General features: G+C 38.0%; 1 protein-coding gene and 1 long non-coding RNA gene across 2 annotated transcripts in view; both read left to right on the forward strand.

Moving 5' to 3' along the window:
- The first annotated feature begins 8245 nt into the window (after window positions 1-8245).
- Window positions 8246-10135, forward strand: LOC141621491 (uncharacterized). Its single transcript, XR_012532380.1, has 3 exons — window positions 8246-8352; window positions 9757-9798; window positions 9927-10135. It is a non-coding gene; the product is annotated as an uncharacterized LOC141621491 (long non-coding RNA).
- Window positions 10136-15916: 5781 nt separating this feature from the next.
- The window catches only part of LOC141617844 (uncharacterized), a 568-nt gene continuing 410 nt past the window's right edge, over window positions 15917-16074 (forward strand). The window contains exons 1-2 of the mRNA XM_074434983.1: window positions 15917-15922; window positions 16005-16074. The exon at window positions 16005-16074 is cut by the window's right edge and continues 410 nt beyond it. Coding sequence (XP_074291084.1) covers window positions 15917-15922; window positions 16005-16074 — 76 coding nt within the window. The remainder of the gene's footprint in view (window positions 15923-16004) is intronic.

Raw genomic sequence — 16074 nt, forward strand, 5'->3', positions numbered from 1 at the left:
TGTGAACAAAGCCATCAATGCAAAAGCCTTGACATTATACAGTACTGAGGGTATGAGGTCACATATCATCACAAATCCAGAAGACGGTTGGAATAAGGTGATCAATGCAGTTACCGAGGAAGCGTTTCAGCACGCTTGGGTGTGTTTCAGTCGTAAGTGGAGCTGTATGTCCAATTATATACGGAGAGCTTGGGGTGAACACGCAGGGAAGTTTATTTTATGCTATACAAACGAGGTCTTCCATCTTGGTAACATGGCAACTTCCCGTGTTGAGTCAGCACATTCTCTATTGAAGGCTTGGTTGAAATCAAGTCATCTCACACTTGATACCATGTGGTCCCGTATCCACGGCATGCTAGAAGGTCAACACTCAAAGATTAAGAAAGAACTCGAAGATGAAATGGGTAAACCAAGGATAACATCCCGTACTTTCTCCTTATTGCAAGGGAACGTGTCTTTTAAGGCTATAGAGTTAATGGAGAAAGAACTTTTGAGAGGCCTTGGATTGGGTATCGGGTTGGTGGATGGATGCCAACACGTGCTACGAACGACTCATGGATTACCTTGTGCGTGCAATTTTGTATCTTTGCACAAAAAAGGTAGGAGGGTCCATCTCGAGGATATTCATGTCTTTTGGAAGACATTGGTGTATGATATTCCTCAACAAATGCCGAAAAATGATGGTGATTTGTTTGAGGAATTAGTTGACGGTGTGAGAAACAGTGACCCGATTAAACTCAGGGCAGTCATAGACTTGTTGCGTGATTTCTCCCACCCGGAGGACCAAGAGATTTTGCCACCCCCTATTAATGAGCAACTGAAAGGCCGTCCGAGAGGTTCTACAACTAGAAACAAGTCGGGTTTCGAGCATGCAGAAAGGAAGTTCGGGACACCAAGTACTCACGGTTCAACAAATGCAGATCAACCACAACAAAGACTTGGTGATTTCGAATCAAGACCTCCTGGTGCTCCTTTAGGAAGGAACTTTACCATTGGCCTTATATCATCATGGGCCAAATGGTGGGGTGTTCCTGAGGTTCTGTGGGGCCACTTTGATGGTTGGGTGGATGTTGGAGATAACGGTCATTGTGGGTTCCGAGTAGTATCTCACACCCAGCGGGGCCAAGAGACAGATTATATAGTTATGCGGGAATGGTGTTCGAGGGAGATGAGGAGCGACGATATATACAGAGAGTTGTTTGGAGTTTATCGATCACAAACCACCGGTATTACAGGGTATGAGGAAGCACTTCGACAAGTTGCGTTTTTTTAGCAGATTAGTTGTGGCCCGGACCATTGGATGTGTAGTGACAATTTGCTAGTTTTTGCAACGCTTTTCAACTGGACGATATGTGTGATTGGTCATACATGAGGAGAAGACGGGAACAATGTTTGGGAAGGAAGTTGAAACACTATCATGCATTTGAAGACCCGAACGGAAGGCCGTCTACCGTATGGTATTTTGTGGATTGTCCTATACCATAGCCATTGAATATGTGTCCTCCGACAATAACGTGATCACAACTGTCGATCATGATGATCACATGTTTAAATCTCATTTTAAGAATACATGTGAGATGTAATATTTTACAGTCAACTGGTCCACACATATCGGTAATGATTGGCTGACTAGCGTTTGACATTACTGTCGTGCGACGGTGGTGATCAGTTGATCCCCTTAGGTCATACCTATAGGGAAATAATTTTAATTGATTATTTAATTAATCGTATGCCGATACGAGTTAATTAAATTGCTTAAAATTGACGGATGATTTTGTGAGTAAAGTTAACGTGTCTTATTGTAATTTGATTAAATGAGATACGGTCTAAGTAATCGAATTGTTTTATTACTTAGATAAAATTATTGTTTACGAAACAATTGAAATTGAATGAATAATTTATTATAAATACAAGACGTAATTTATAATTTGATAAACCATTTTGGTACAAGTGATTACGAATTACTAGTGGATTTTGTATATGACATATTTTATGAGTATGTTGATTTTTAATATGTTAAAAATACATTACGAATTCACATGTCAAGTTACATGTCACCTATGTCACAATTGACAAATGACAAAATAAAATGGACTACCCATTTTATTTATATGTGCCGAAAATGGAGGGAGTTTAAGGAATATATATTGTGTTTTTATTTAAGTGGAAACCATGATGATCAAAGCCTAATGACTAGCCATGCGTGCCTAGTCTTGTCTTGAGAAGAACACAAGACCATGCATGATCTCTCCTTCCCTTCTCCAACTGGTTTTTCCAAGTGAAATGATAGAGTTTTTCCTCTATCATTTTTATTCATTATTACTTCATCTAATATTTTCTAGTGTAAGAAAATAAATTCTCTATCTTGTGAAGAAATTTTTAGAGAAATAAAAACCTCACTAATCTTATTTATGTTTGCATGCACAAGATCTAGTATTTATTTTATGACTAAATAAATAATTTCATATGTGAATATGTAAATTAATGAAATTATATATTTCTAAAAGACAAACCCGAAATCTCCTCTTTTAAACCTATCACTAGCTCTTTCATGACATTTCCACTTGATGCATCATCAGCTTCATCTTGACATGCTATCTTCAACTTTTTTGTTATTGTCAAATGATCTTCAGTGAACCACGTCACAAAATTATTGCAATCTAAACACTTAAAATACGCTTTCATTGGATTATTAATTGACCCAGAAATCTTGATGATAGCGTTTTTGCCACAACGATTGCAACATTGATTCTTAAAATTGAGGCCTTCATTTGGGTGGTTTCTCCACATTGAGGATGATGTCGACATAAGTAGAGAGATGAAGAAGAAAATAGAAGTGAAAAAAAGAAGAAGATGAAGATGAGTGAAAAATAGAAGAAGATGAATATGTTAATATAGTTGAGATTTAGGACAAAATGGAAGGAATATAACCGTTACAATTCAAAAATAACCGTTACAATTCAAAAATAACCGTTACAATTCAAAAATAACCGCTACAATTCAAAAATAACCGCTATAATTCAAAAATAACCGCTATAATTCAAAAATAACCGTTATAATTCAAAAATAACCGTTATAATACAAAAAGACCGTTATAATTAAAAAAGAACCGTTATAATTCAAAATAACCGTTATAATTCAAAAATAACCGTTATAATTCAAAAATAACCGTTATAACTCAAAAGACCGTTATAATTCAAAAATAACCGTTATAATTCAAACTAACCGTTACAATTCAAAAATAACCGTTTTGAACCGACTTCTTATAAATAGCCCATGCTATGACAATTTCAATCACAACATCCAATCCTATTCACTCACTACAATACTAAAATGGTTCTCACAAATACTCAGAAAATCAGAGCTTATCAACTAAGAATCGGTCAAATTGTTGCGGACTTACCTGCAGTGCTAGTTTCTCGCCATGAATTATTTGTTCCTAGTGCCATTGTATGGCACTTGCTTGAAAATCCTCCACTTGGTAGCCTTTGTATCATCTTAGCCGGAAACCCGGATCACATACTAACTCCAGCAGTTACTGATGAGGTTGTTTCTGATAAAAAATTAACCGAGAAGATGTGGGAGTTTTGCAGGTTAAGAAGTGATCTCCTTGTCTATTTTGAGCGCATCATGACCGTACTAGATTACGCAAGACTATTAGAATATGTGCCGGTATAGTGTTCAACCTAGGCAATGTCAAACTCTACGTCCCTGATTTGTTGGATCAATATGTTGCTAGCCAACCTGAAGAAATTGAGACTCGAGATTATGAACAAGATCTGGAATCGTCATCTTCATCATAAGAAGTTAATTAAGTTCGATAGTTATTTAATTACGTTTCAATTAAGTTGTATTGTCAATCTGTCATCGTTTCATTTCCATTTAACTACGTATTAATTCCCGTTGTATTTTCAATTTATGTTTTACCTTATTAAGTGTTGTCTCTGTATTATGTCCTACTGTTAAATTGTATCGTGTTAAAAATTAAGTTCTCGGCTACGTTTAATTTCCGTTAACTAAGTTTTAATTTGTATCGTTTCACTACGGGATTGATCAATAAAAAGATTACTAAAATTAAATTAATGAAAACAAAAAAAACCATAACAATTATCCATACAAAGATACTAAAATGTCTATACAAACATAATCCGAACAAAGAGAAAACATAAAAAATAAAAACGAACTAGTCGTCATGCACGTCTTCATAGTAGAGACGCATGTCCGCAAACAAATCTCTAGAGTCTCTCTCTCTCGGCCTCATCACTAGTTTGCTGGAAGACGTTCTTGAATGTACGACTAAGAGCTAGGGTGACCTCCGGCTCCTTATGAAACTCGACAGACCGAAAATGGAGGCGGTGTGAGGGGGGAGGCAAATAGGGGTGTGAAATCTCCGCATACCAAGTCATGTATCCATCACCATACTCGAAAGGCATATATGCTTTCCTTCACAGTTTTCATAACGGTGTGATGGAATTTTCGCTCCCCCAGGTCCTATCGGGCTCTTGCCCGAAGTCCAGCCTGTAATTCCCGTTCGCCACCCGAGACTCAACAATCGGAATAGGCATCGAGAGCGGGATAGCCTGAACATACCCAAACTGACGCATGAACCAATCCGGCTAGTACAGCTCTACTATATCAAGATGCCTGATAAAACCCGAGTAAAGCGATGCTCTGCAAGCTCCCTGGGGACGGTTCCCGTAGGGCAACCATCGGACATGCTCCGACCTAAGATCGTCCAAACTATGATGATACATCTGAAAAGTATGAGAATCGCCCTTAGCCCGAGGCAAGGTGGCCCAAGCCTCGACTAGATGATGATCCTAAAAAAAGAATCCAACGCCGGGTCGGAACCTGGGAAAGTACTCGTATATCCATGCCTGGAGTAACGGTAGACACCCACTGACACCAGTACTATCTCGGCGCGATGTTATCCCTAACTGTCGGTACAAGTAAGCCAAACAAGCGGCACCCTAAGCATAGGAACCAACCCGATCAAGACTATCAAACAAGGGCAACAACTGAGCGGACACCCTATCACCACTCTTATACATGAAAAGAGTATGACCCAGTAAAATCAAGAGCTAAGCTCGTAACGAGACATGCTCGTTCCCTAGGTAAACAATATTCCTCAAGTCTGATGTAAGTAAACCGCCATTCGTATAGCGCGGTGCTACAACATCGGACTCAGGAACTCCATAAAACCTCACAATCTTCCCCTTCAGACCACTATTATCAGCCTCGGCCAAACCGTCCACACGCACCCACTCACCACTAACAGGTATCCCAAGAATATGCTGCACATCATAGTGCATGATACTAATCTATTCAAAAGGCATATGGAAAGTGTTAGTATCCGGGTGCCACCTCTCGATAAAAGCACTAAGGAGGTTATCGTCTAGACCGGTGGTAAAACACTCCCTCAAAATCCCAAGCCCGCTCGCCTCTACCCTAGCGGCAACAGCCTCAGTGAGACATATCTTCCTAATCTCCCTCACAGATTTCGGCCTCTCGTAGAGCTTGATCCAAGACCTCATATTCTCCGGGTTAGGGTCCGACCAAAAGTTGAACGCAACGTGTCCACCAAAACTTTATAAGATGCCAATGTTATTAGGACCACCAGGAACGGGCTCTCTCAGGATCCAAGAACTATCCCTCCCCGGCCTCCTCGACCTATCCGTGCTAGAGGACGTCTCTCTAACACTCGAATAACGTCCTCTACGATCCCGGCCCAACCTCTAACTCAACAATCTCTGCGATGACGGGTTCTCTTGGACCCGATACTCTCCAATACCATCCTCCTCAGAACCGTCATTCGACGGCTCATCCTCTCTATCATGCCGGTAACTACCGGCAACCTCCCGTGACCTCGCCTCTTCCGAATCACTACGGAAGTGACCGGGAGTAGGCATCATAACCATGCGAGACGTCTCTCGAAGTGGCGGTGGTTGTTGGTGGGCCTGCTTAACACGCAAACGACGCTTTGACATCGTAACAATCCGCCCATCGGTACGGCCGTGTACGTTTGGCGAAGGCGGAGCTTGCATGATGGTATTTCCTCTCTCATTTCGATCTCCCATCTGCATTAATAAAATAAAAGTTGTTAGAAAACACGTTAATCGACTAAAAAACTTATAAAGTAAAAAAAATCGGCAAATAATAGCAAGAAACACGGTTTTTAAAAAAAAATTAAATGTACCATGGTCAAAAGTTGAATCTTAACGTTTGACCATGGACAAAAGTTGAATCTTAACGTTTGACCATGGACAAAAGTTGAATCTTAACGTTTGACCATGGCTCAAATGAAGAGATCCAACGTTTGACCATGGCCAAACGTGCAAAACCCACGTCCACCATGGCTTGAACGTAAAATCCCCTCATTCACCATGGTAGAAACGTAGGGATCACACATTCACCATGGTTGAACGTTGCTTTTCCACGTTTCTCCATGGTTGAACGTGCGTTTCCTTCGTTTCTCCATGGTTAAACGTCAATTTCCCACGTTTCAACCATGGATTCCCCCTTCCCCAATTTTTTCAACTCAAAATCGACACAAACAACAACATTAATCGACATATAATTCAACCTATTTTGCAAACAACAATACAATTAAAACTAATTAGCAACAAATTAATACAAAACAACTAACCAACTCAATAATAATTCAACTAATTGGATACATTCTAAAACATTAACTAAATTCACCTAATTCAATTATTAATACCAAATCCAATCAATTTAATCGATTAGCAATAACAATAAAGGAAAGAAACAATTATAACTATTTAATTTCATAGCTTAACTCAATTAAATTCAATTTCTAAACTAATTTAACAAAAAAAAAAGGAAAACTAACTTACCTTGTAGCAGCGGTTGGACGACAGTTGTCAGTGGTGGTGGCGTGGTGTCGGCGGCGTGGTGGTAGCAGCGACAGCGGCGTGGTAGTCGTGGTGGCTGAGACGATTGAGTGTTGGTGGAAGTTGATGGGTTAATTTTTGAGTTTTTTGAATTAGAGAGAATTGTGCTTGTTTAGTGAGATAGTAGGGGCAATTGTCGTCTTTTTTTTTTAAAAACGTCGTCGATCTTTACTAAAACGTCGTCGATATTTACGAATCGGGTTCTATTATCCCCTATCTTGTTTTCGATTTTTAACTGGTTTTCTACTCCTTCGATCTCATTCATTTGTTAGCATTTTCTATTTATCTTTTTGCCATGGTTTTTCATTCTTAATGGAATAAGCATTTACTATGAAAACTACTCCCTTCGCACAATTGTTTTCACCCCATTTCTCTAATATACGTGAGGAGTATTTTATTAAAATGGGGTGAAAATGAGTGCGTGGAGGGAGTAATTATTTAAGTCGTATAGAAGACTAGGCATTTCTATGGCCGGATACAATGGTGGGTGGGTGGTTGTTATTGTGCAAGTAAAGAGATCGAATTTAAATCCCCATCATTTCCTTTCAGTGGGGTGCAAATTCATCCGAGAATGATCTCAAGTGAAAGTAGTATAACATAAGACGATAAGAGATAACGACAATAGTATAATTGCTGGCAAAAGATACATGTATAAGACGTAGCAAATTTATATCACTAGCTACGCCAATGTCTATTGTAACATGAATTAAGAGATAAAATTTTGTACTTGCATCATGAACAACCTCCCTCGGTGATTTCACCTGCTCTTCTGAGATGATTCTAATGGGTTTTAAATAGAGTATCAATCACATCAATGGGACTATAAAAGTATCCGACTAAGTAGTTAACTGTGTTGTTAAAGATTAGAGAGGGGGCTGGTGTGAGGTGTACATACATGTTTATTAACAGTCCAAAGGATACCTTCAGTACAAGGAGGGGTGGTGAGTGAACCCATATATCTATAGTACTTATTTTCTGCGATTTTTATCTTAGCTACATTGATCAGTCCACCATTTATTTTCTTCTTATCATCCTCCATTAATTTAAAAGAGACAAGAAAAGATTAGAGGAGAGAAGGGAGGAAAAACTAAGATCAAGGGCAAAGGTCTTGCATTTTATACCCATCACCACTGCTACTGTAGTGGATTCATTAATTAAGCTTAGTTCGGTTTCATAAATACATTGTTTTACTTAACTATTCAATTCTAATGCCAACACTTGTTATTGCCTCTAGTTCAGATTTAGTACATTGTTATGGCAGGTTTGTGTGGTGGAGAGTAGATATAGGGTAGGTGGTAAGATCAGAACTCATTATGTCGGATCATAAAGGACGTACCTATGAACAAGGACTAGTAAAATGTCTCTTTTAAACTCCTTTTGTCTATGCAAATTATCTTGCAATTGAAATATGCCTGCTCAAATCTGAGAACCATTTTATGTAAGTGATTTATTAACTTTGTATATTACTTCTTATTGCATAATTATTTAAAGTCATACAAATTGTTGAAGTTTACCTATTAGTTATGACATGAGCTTTTCAGTAGTTGGTTCGTCTTTCTTGTTGACACCGTCCAAAAAATATGTTGATCAGAGCTCAAATCAACCAACCTAGAATCTATTTTGTGTTCCAGCTAAATTTATTGTATTTATTGCCAGTACATTAGCCTGTATGTTTTTATTCACTTCAATTCTAAAGAAAGTAGTTTTTGAAGAAATATGTAAGCAGCCTACTCATATAACTATCAAGTGAGAAATTGCAGATGTTTGTTATACGAAAGGCATGGTGTTGTTTGTTATTAGACCAAGGGAAAATGCACGCGGTGCCCTTGAAGTTTCGAATTTTGCCCGAAATACCCAATTTTTTGTTCCGGAAAACTTTAAGCGGCTATAGCTCGTGTCTACGAATTCAGAAAGTGATAATTTTTTTTTTCAAATCGATCATCTTTCCGGGAACTACGATTTGAAAAAAAAAATTGTCGTATTTGGATCCCGTGGCTAGGAGTTTTTGTACGTCAAAGTTTTTTTTACCATACAAACTTTGAGTGACCATATCTCTTGGTCACGAATTCCAAACACGACAATTTTTTTTTTCAAGTCGTAGGTCTCAAAAAGATAATCAATTTGAAAAAAAAAAATCGTTACTTTCTGAGCTTGTAAACACGAGTTATAGCCTCTTAAAGATTTCCGGATAAAAAAATTGGGTATTTCGGGCAAAACATCAAAGTTCAAGGGCACCGCGTGCATTTTCCGTTAGACCAATATAAAACATATAACATTTCTTTTTGTTTACTTGACATCAAAAAGTGGATGAAACGATCATTTTCGTGCAGATATTATGGTTCTCTTTGTTGTAATAATTCTATATGTTTTAGGTAAGCATTCGATTAACTCTCTTATTTTAATGTTATTAGTGTGCTATGTTAGTGTCCCTTGTAAGGTTATAGTGTACGGGTATTTTACTTAAGTGACTTACTTAAGTGGTATTTTACTTCAGTAGATGAATTATGATGAAATGGAGAATTTCTCCGGTAAGACGAACTTTCAATTCTCTCCTATTTCCCTTTGAATGATATTTGTGTATTCGTGATGTCATCTGCATTATTGTCGAGGCCAAAAATGAATTTTTACACTCATCATCTTTGCTGCTAGGTGACGTAGGACACAAAGGGTTTTTACACACTTAGTTCCACTTCCACCTTTACCATGACAACAATCTTCAGATATTGCTTTTATTGATAGTAATGACTATGAGTCCTGTAGAGGGATTGTGATAGATTTTTTTTTTTAATCTGTAAATATGATATATTCACACCAAGCTTTGACTTATGATTTTATACGTTAGTGTTCCTTGAAGACTAGTTGACCCGTCTGCAATTTCATAACAGTAAGTTCTTACCCTCTTATTTTAAATTTTGTTTTATGTTTTCACATATACTATTTGAATGTCTTTTTTGATTATTTGATTATAAATTCCAAAATATGTACCGATTTCGCTTTTTATTTATGTTACAGATTCAAAGCTTTAAAGTTGAAGAGTGCAATAAGTGTTAAGACTCGTACTTGTCACGTACACGTCACGTACGGAACTTGTCACGTGCACGTCACGTACGGAACGCTGAGGATGAGAGCATATGTTGTCTGTAGCCTTATTTTTCCTATTGATATTCGAGATGTATTTTTGAACTACTATTCCGAGATGTAACCAACATAGGTATTTTGTAATGAATTAATTTATAATAAAGATATGATTTATTAAGCTATGTTTGTATCTACATTACTCCTAATATTTAATTTTAGTTTTCATTAGAGCTAAAAAGAAAATGGTGTGAAAATAGGGTCTATTCATTGTAATTGCAAAATTGTTGCATTACATCTTGGAAGTGTTGCAAATTCTTCTTTGATGAAAGAAAGCAAGTGTTGCTTCTACATGTTAAAAGTGTTGCTTCTCAACATAAAAACGTTGCATCTCAACATTAAAAATGTTGCATTAGCTCTTGAAAAAAAGTGTTGCATAAGTAAATTAAGTGCAACACTTTTAAAAAGTGTTGCTTTTGATAAGAAAGTGTTGCTTAAAGTGTTGCATTGAGCTATTGCAACGAGACTTTAAGCAGCACTCTTAAAAGTGTTGCCTAAATCCTATTGCAACATTATTAAAACATTTTACAACACTTTCATAGTGTTGCTATAGTTTCATTATGTAGTAGTGAATAGACCCAAAGCCCACTTGTTAACCCCTTTATAAATATAAAACCTAACCTAGCAGGCAAGCTGCTCTCCTTTGTTTCTCACGTAAACTGCCGCACGCAGCCTCCTCTTCTATTTCTCTCTTTTGTTCTCTTTTCTCCCTTTGACTCCATTATTTTACATATTTTCTTCTTCCAAACTCATACACAAATTATATTTTCACAATCCTTGCTCTTATCTTTACAACATATTCATCTCCAAATAGTTTAATGGGGATTATTTGTATGGACCTTTAGACCTACGTTTAAGATCTCTTATTTTAATGGGTAAAGAAGAAGAAGAGTCTTTTATGGTGCTTTCATGGATTTGGATTCGGGTATTCTTTAAAGTTGATTTTTGGGGACGTTGACACGTGTTGGAGACAAGGATTTGATGGTCGTGTCTTTCATGGAGGTTTTCATTAATTACTAAAAAGGTAACTAGGGGTTTCTCTTTTAATTGTGTTTATGCCAATTGATGTAATTAATATGATTTAATGATTTTTTTTGTATGATTGGTGCATGTTTGATTGTTTATTATCATGTTAATTATGTTTTCGCATGCTTGTATATGTTTTAATGTATTAATTATATATTAAATGTTGTTTATATGTTTATTATGGGTGTCATGAGAGCAATTAGGGTTTACGAATAAACCCTAGCGGTGGCGTGATAGGCAGCCAAGAGTACTTTCCAAAGTTATAGCTAAAGCTTGTATAACCTTGATGATGATTCGAGTTTTATTGCTGAAGTTAGTACAACTTTGGGTCATTACTCTAGTTATGGCTGAATAAGGTATAACCTTGAATATATGAATCAAGGTTTTAGCCGAATCTACTATAACATTGAAGTACGAGTTATAGTTATAGCTGAAACTAACGTAACCATGAGATTATGGCTCAAGGTTATAGTTGGAACTAGTATAACTTTGAGTTTCGTGTCAAGGTTATAGGTGAGGTAGGTATAACTTCAAGTTGTATATGTTGAAGTTATAGTCGAGGTTACTATAACCTCGCATCCAGAGTTTATGTTATGGTTAAGGTTACTATAACATCGATGGTTAATACTTGTTTCACATGATTTGTGGTGTTCAGTTATATTGTATGACAATATGTGTGCATGAGTCGTTGGTTACTCTTGTTCATATGATAAGTAGGATGGTCAGTTATACTATCCTATGAGTTGAGTCGTAATATTGTTCAAGCATGTTGGTACAGTCAGTTATACTGTGCATTTGTTTGTTGGCTGGTTTGAATAGATGACGGTAGTATCAGTTATATACGATCGGAATGAACAAACACTACCCATCGGGGACTGGTGAATAGTCTATGGCCGGGGGGGTAATGAGGCGATGCGTTATACGCTCTGTTCCCCGAGCGTCGTTCGGTGTACAGTTATTGCACCGAGAGTCTGGCCAGGTCTTAGACATATAGGTAGTGGTCATACACTATACATAGTACCTTGGAGGCAGTGCGTTATACGCTCCACACCGATGGAGGCAGTGCGTTATACGCTCCATCACTAGAGGCAGTGCGCTATACGCTCTAGCAGTTATAGGCAGTGCGTTATACGCTCTAAGGGCGTTCGCTCTATTCGGATATGCTTTGATGATAGCTTTGTGCCTTCTGTTGTTGTGGATCGTGTGTCACCATGTTTGCTATGCTTTAATGCTAGCTTTGTGCCTTTCGTGGATGTGGTTCGTTTGTCGCTACTAGTCTTGTAAGTGTTCATGGTCTAGTGGTTGCATATGGTCTAGGTTTACATGATTGCATCCGTCTAAGGTTGATGAAGTTATCGTAAGTTTGTGTTGGGTTTCGTGAGTGTAGATGATCTCACATGTTTACTGTTTATGCCTTTCAATTGTTATTTATTGTTGATTATATTCAATTGTTGTAAACATGACTGGGAGAGCATCTAGTTATTCCTGACTGATTGTCGACCCTCATTCTCAGGTTGTTCAGATTGGTGCTGATTGATTGATTCTTTCTTAGGGAATGTGCGAAGCGAGCTTAATAATAAATTAGGACTTTGCTTTATGTTTTTAAGAAACTTTGAATAATGTATTAGTTTGGTTTTGGTTTAGTAATGAACCAGATTGGTCAGGTGTTTATGCCACCTTGACCCTTTTATCATTGTTATACTCTGATAATTCATTTTATATATGTTTTCCGTTTGTTTTATAATCCGGGTTGTTACACTGCCAAATACATGCTCCAATTATCCATCAAACATCAGAGCTACTACATTCAATTTCTGTACCCTAGCAATTCATGAAGTGGAGGCATGGATATAGTAGAAAAACTCTCAGTAGCCCCAGGCCAGAAAGTATTCATGTTAGCTGATGGGTCGTGTCGTCGTACGCCCTCAAACAATATTTATAGCAAAATCTTTCCCATAGACACTAAAATCATCCATAAAAACTTCCATTATGGTTTCTAGGTAGTCGGAAAAGACACTCAGCATGCAACGTTGAAATGTGGCCGGAGCATTAAATAGCCCGAAGGGCATTCTCCCATTGGCAAATGTACCATAAGGGCATGTGAAAGTGGTCTTGTGTAGGTCATCCGGGTGTATCGGGATTTGGAAGAATCCCGAATACCCGTCAAGGTAGCAAAAGAATTTGTTAGAGGCAAGCCTCTCAAGCATTTGATCAATGAATGGAAGAGGGAAATGATCCTTTCTTGTTGCGGAATTCAACTTACTATAATCAATACACATTTGCCAACCGGTGATCTTCCTTGTGGGTATTAGTTCGTTCTTATCATTTTTCACCACCGTGGTACCTCCTTTCTTGGGTACCACTTGAACGGGGCTAACCCACAAGGAATCCGATATAGGGTAAATGATTCCCGCATCAAGTAGTTTCATAATCTCCGCTTTTACAATTTCTTGCATATGGGAAAGTCTCCTTTGTTCTTGAATGATAGGTCTATGGTCTTCCTGCAGATGAATCCTATGCATGCAAAAGTCGGGGCTTATTCCCTTAAGGTCATCTAGACTATAACCTAGAGCCTTTTCATGTTCTCTTAACATACCAAGCAAACTTTCCAATTGACATTCATCAAGTTTTTCATTGACACTCACGAGTTTGGTTTTAGACTCATCAAGGTAAGCATACTTCAAATTTGGGGTAAGGGGTTTTAAAGATGGAGTTTTTACCTCAACTTCTACCTTTGATGGTTCATTGGGAATACTTTCCACCTCCATTATGCTTTCCTCCTCTACTACACTTTCTACCCTCATTGATTGTTCCACCGTGATGGGTTGTGATGATTCTTTGAGGATGCTATCTATCGTCATGGATTCCTCATAGGTGAGCTCTTTGTTGGCTAGAGCGGCCTCAAGGAGATCTACTTCCAATGCCCAATGTTTACCATTGGCCTCACTTGCTTCCAAGGCCTCCAATGCTTCCAAAGGGTCTTTGACGAGAGTAGAACCCGCATGGTCCTCTACACAACAATTTATAAGCTCCATCTTGCAATGTAAACTAAGAGAAAAAGGTGAGAAGTACCTTGAGGAAATGCTTTTCTCCAAGGCAAAGAAAGACACAACTAAAAACAAAGATTGATAACAATTCAATTTAACACCGTCCCCGGCAACGGCGCCATTTTGATGGGTCGTGTCATTGTACGCCCTCAAACAATATTTATAGTCTCCAGAAACTACCCTTAGTAGAGAGGTAAGTAAAGGTCGGATCCCAAGGGACAAGCATTGGATTAAGTTATCGATTGCAAGTAGTTATGCCTTAGGGGTCACAATTTAGTTTGGATTGAGATGGTTATCTAAACTACTAGGCAAGGTAAATGTAAACAAATGGAAAATCAAAGCATGTAAAGTAAATGAAAATGCAAACAATTGATAAAAGGCACTAGGGTGTCATGGGTTCTTAAGGGAATCATGGTGAGATCACATAAACAAGTTTCATAAATGCAAGCAATTTATTGTTGTAGTGGAATCAAGTTAGTTTATATCTTACAATTCCCAGAAAGGTTTTGGGTCTCGAAGCCGAGTCGGTCAAGACTTTACAACACCTACAAGTCGACTTAATTTCTTCCTATTCAACTATATGCATGGTCTAACAAGTCTTGAGTTGGTTTATGTATTACAAGCCTTGTTGAATGGATAAGAGATTCATGCTAGGTTGTCAATTAAGCATTTCATCAAGCATAACATGTGCATAAGTTGAAACTACAACAAGCAAGCAATCATATGAACTTATTAAGTAAAGATTTACCCCATGATTAACTCCCCTAATCCCCCTATTAACCCTAGTTATGAGACTACTCACTCATGATCATGGAAAACATGCTAATAAGGGTGTCAATCATATTAATAAGGCTAAACACGATGACGAGGTGTAAAGTAATAAACAATAATTAAGCAAAGGGTAAAAGGAATTGTACCAACTTAGGATGATCCAAATAATAAGCAAAGAATAATAGAAGAAAACTTGATTGATGATGAAGAGTTGTCAATTCTTCAATAATCCCAAAATAATCTTCAAATTACCCAACTAGATCTAGATTTCTTGAACAATAATTAAAGAAGGATTAATATGTAATTAAGCTAATTGATGTCTAATCTACTCTAATGACTTGCTGATAATCTCCTATTACAAGGGAGTATTTATACTAAGTACAAGTATTAGGTTAACTAAGGGCTTAAATGACGATTAAGTCTCTAAAATGAAGATAAACGCCTTGCAAGTCCTCCATGGAGACGCCCGGATTGCACTTGTTGGACGCTCATGCTGCTTGGAAAAACGCCCGTCCTGCTCAAAAGACGCTCGGGCTGTGTCTTGGGACGCCCGTCCTCTGCTTTGGGACGCTTGGGATGCCCGTCTCTCCTTGCAGATTTCGTTCTTCTTCATTTGGCTGCCTCATGATCCGTGGGGATCATTAAGGAGCCTGGGGGTCCTTCATCATTGCCCATTTATTTGTTCTATCTAGTTAGGCCTTTAGTATCGGTCTACTCTTTGATGCTTGGTCATTAGATGCAGTCAATTTAGCTCCGTTTTTGCTCTATACATGCAAGGTTAGTGTTCCTTCCCTAACAAGGGCACAAAACCTCATAGAATATGCAAAGTAGGAATCTTAAGATAGAAACAACCTTAATACATGCAAGAAAGAATAGGAACGAGGCTAGTTCGGGGACTAAATGTGTGCAAATATGAGTCACATCATTAGCCATGACTGATTACTTCTCCAAATGGATTGAAGCAGATTCTTTCAGATAGGTTACCGAGAAGGAAGTAATATCCTTCATCAGGACAAATATGATATGCAGGTATGGAGTCCCTTTAGAGATAGTCTGTGACAATGGCACTCAGTTCGTCGGAAAAAGAACCAAGGCTTTCTGTGATGAATAGAATATCAACCTGGTGACTTCAACTCCTGGCTACCCAAAAGCAAATGGCCAGGCTGAATCAAGCAACAAGG

Source organism: Silene latifolia, chromosome X (genome assembly GCF_048544455.1).
Source record: "Silene latifolia isolate original U9 population chromosome X, ASM4854445v1, whole genome shotgun sequence".
NCBI classification, from domain to species: Eukaryota; Viridiplantae; Streptophyta; class Magnoliopsida; order Caryophyllales; family Caryophyllaceae; genus Silene; species Silene latifolia.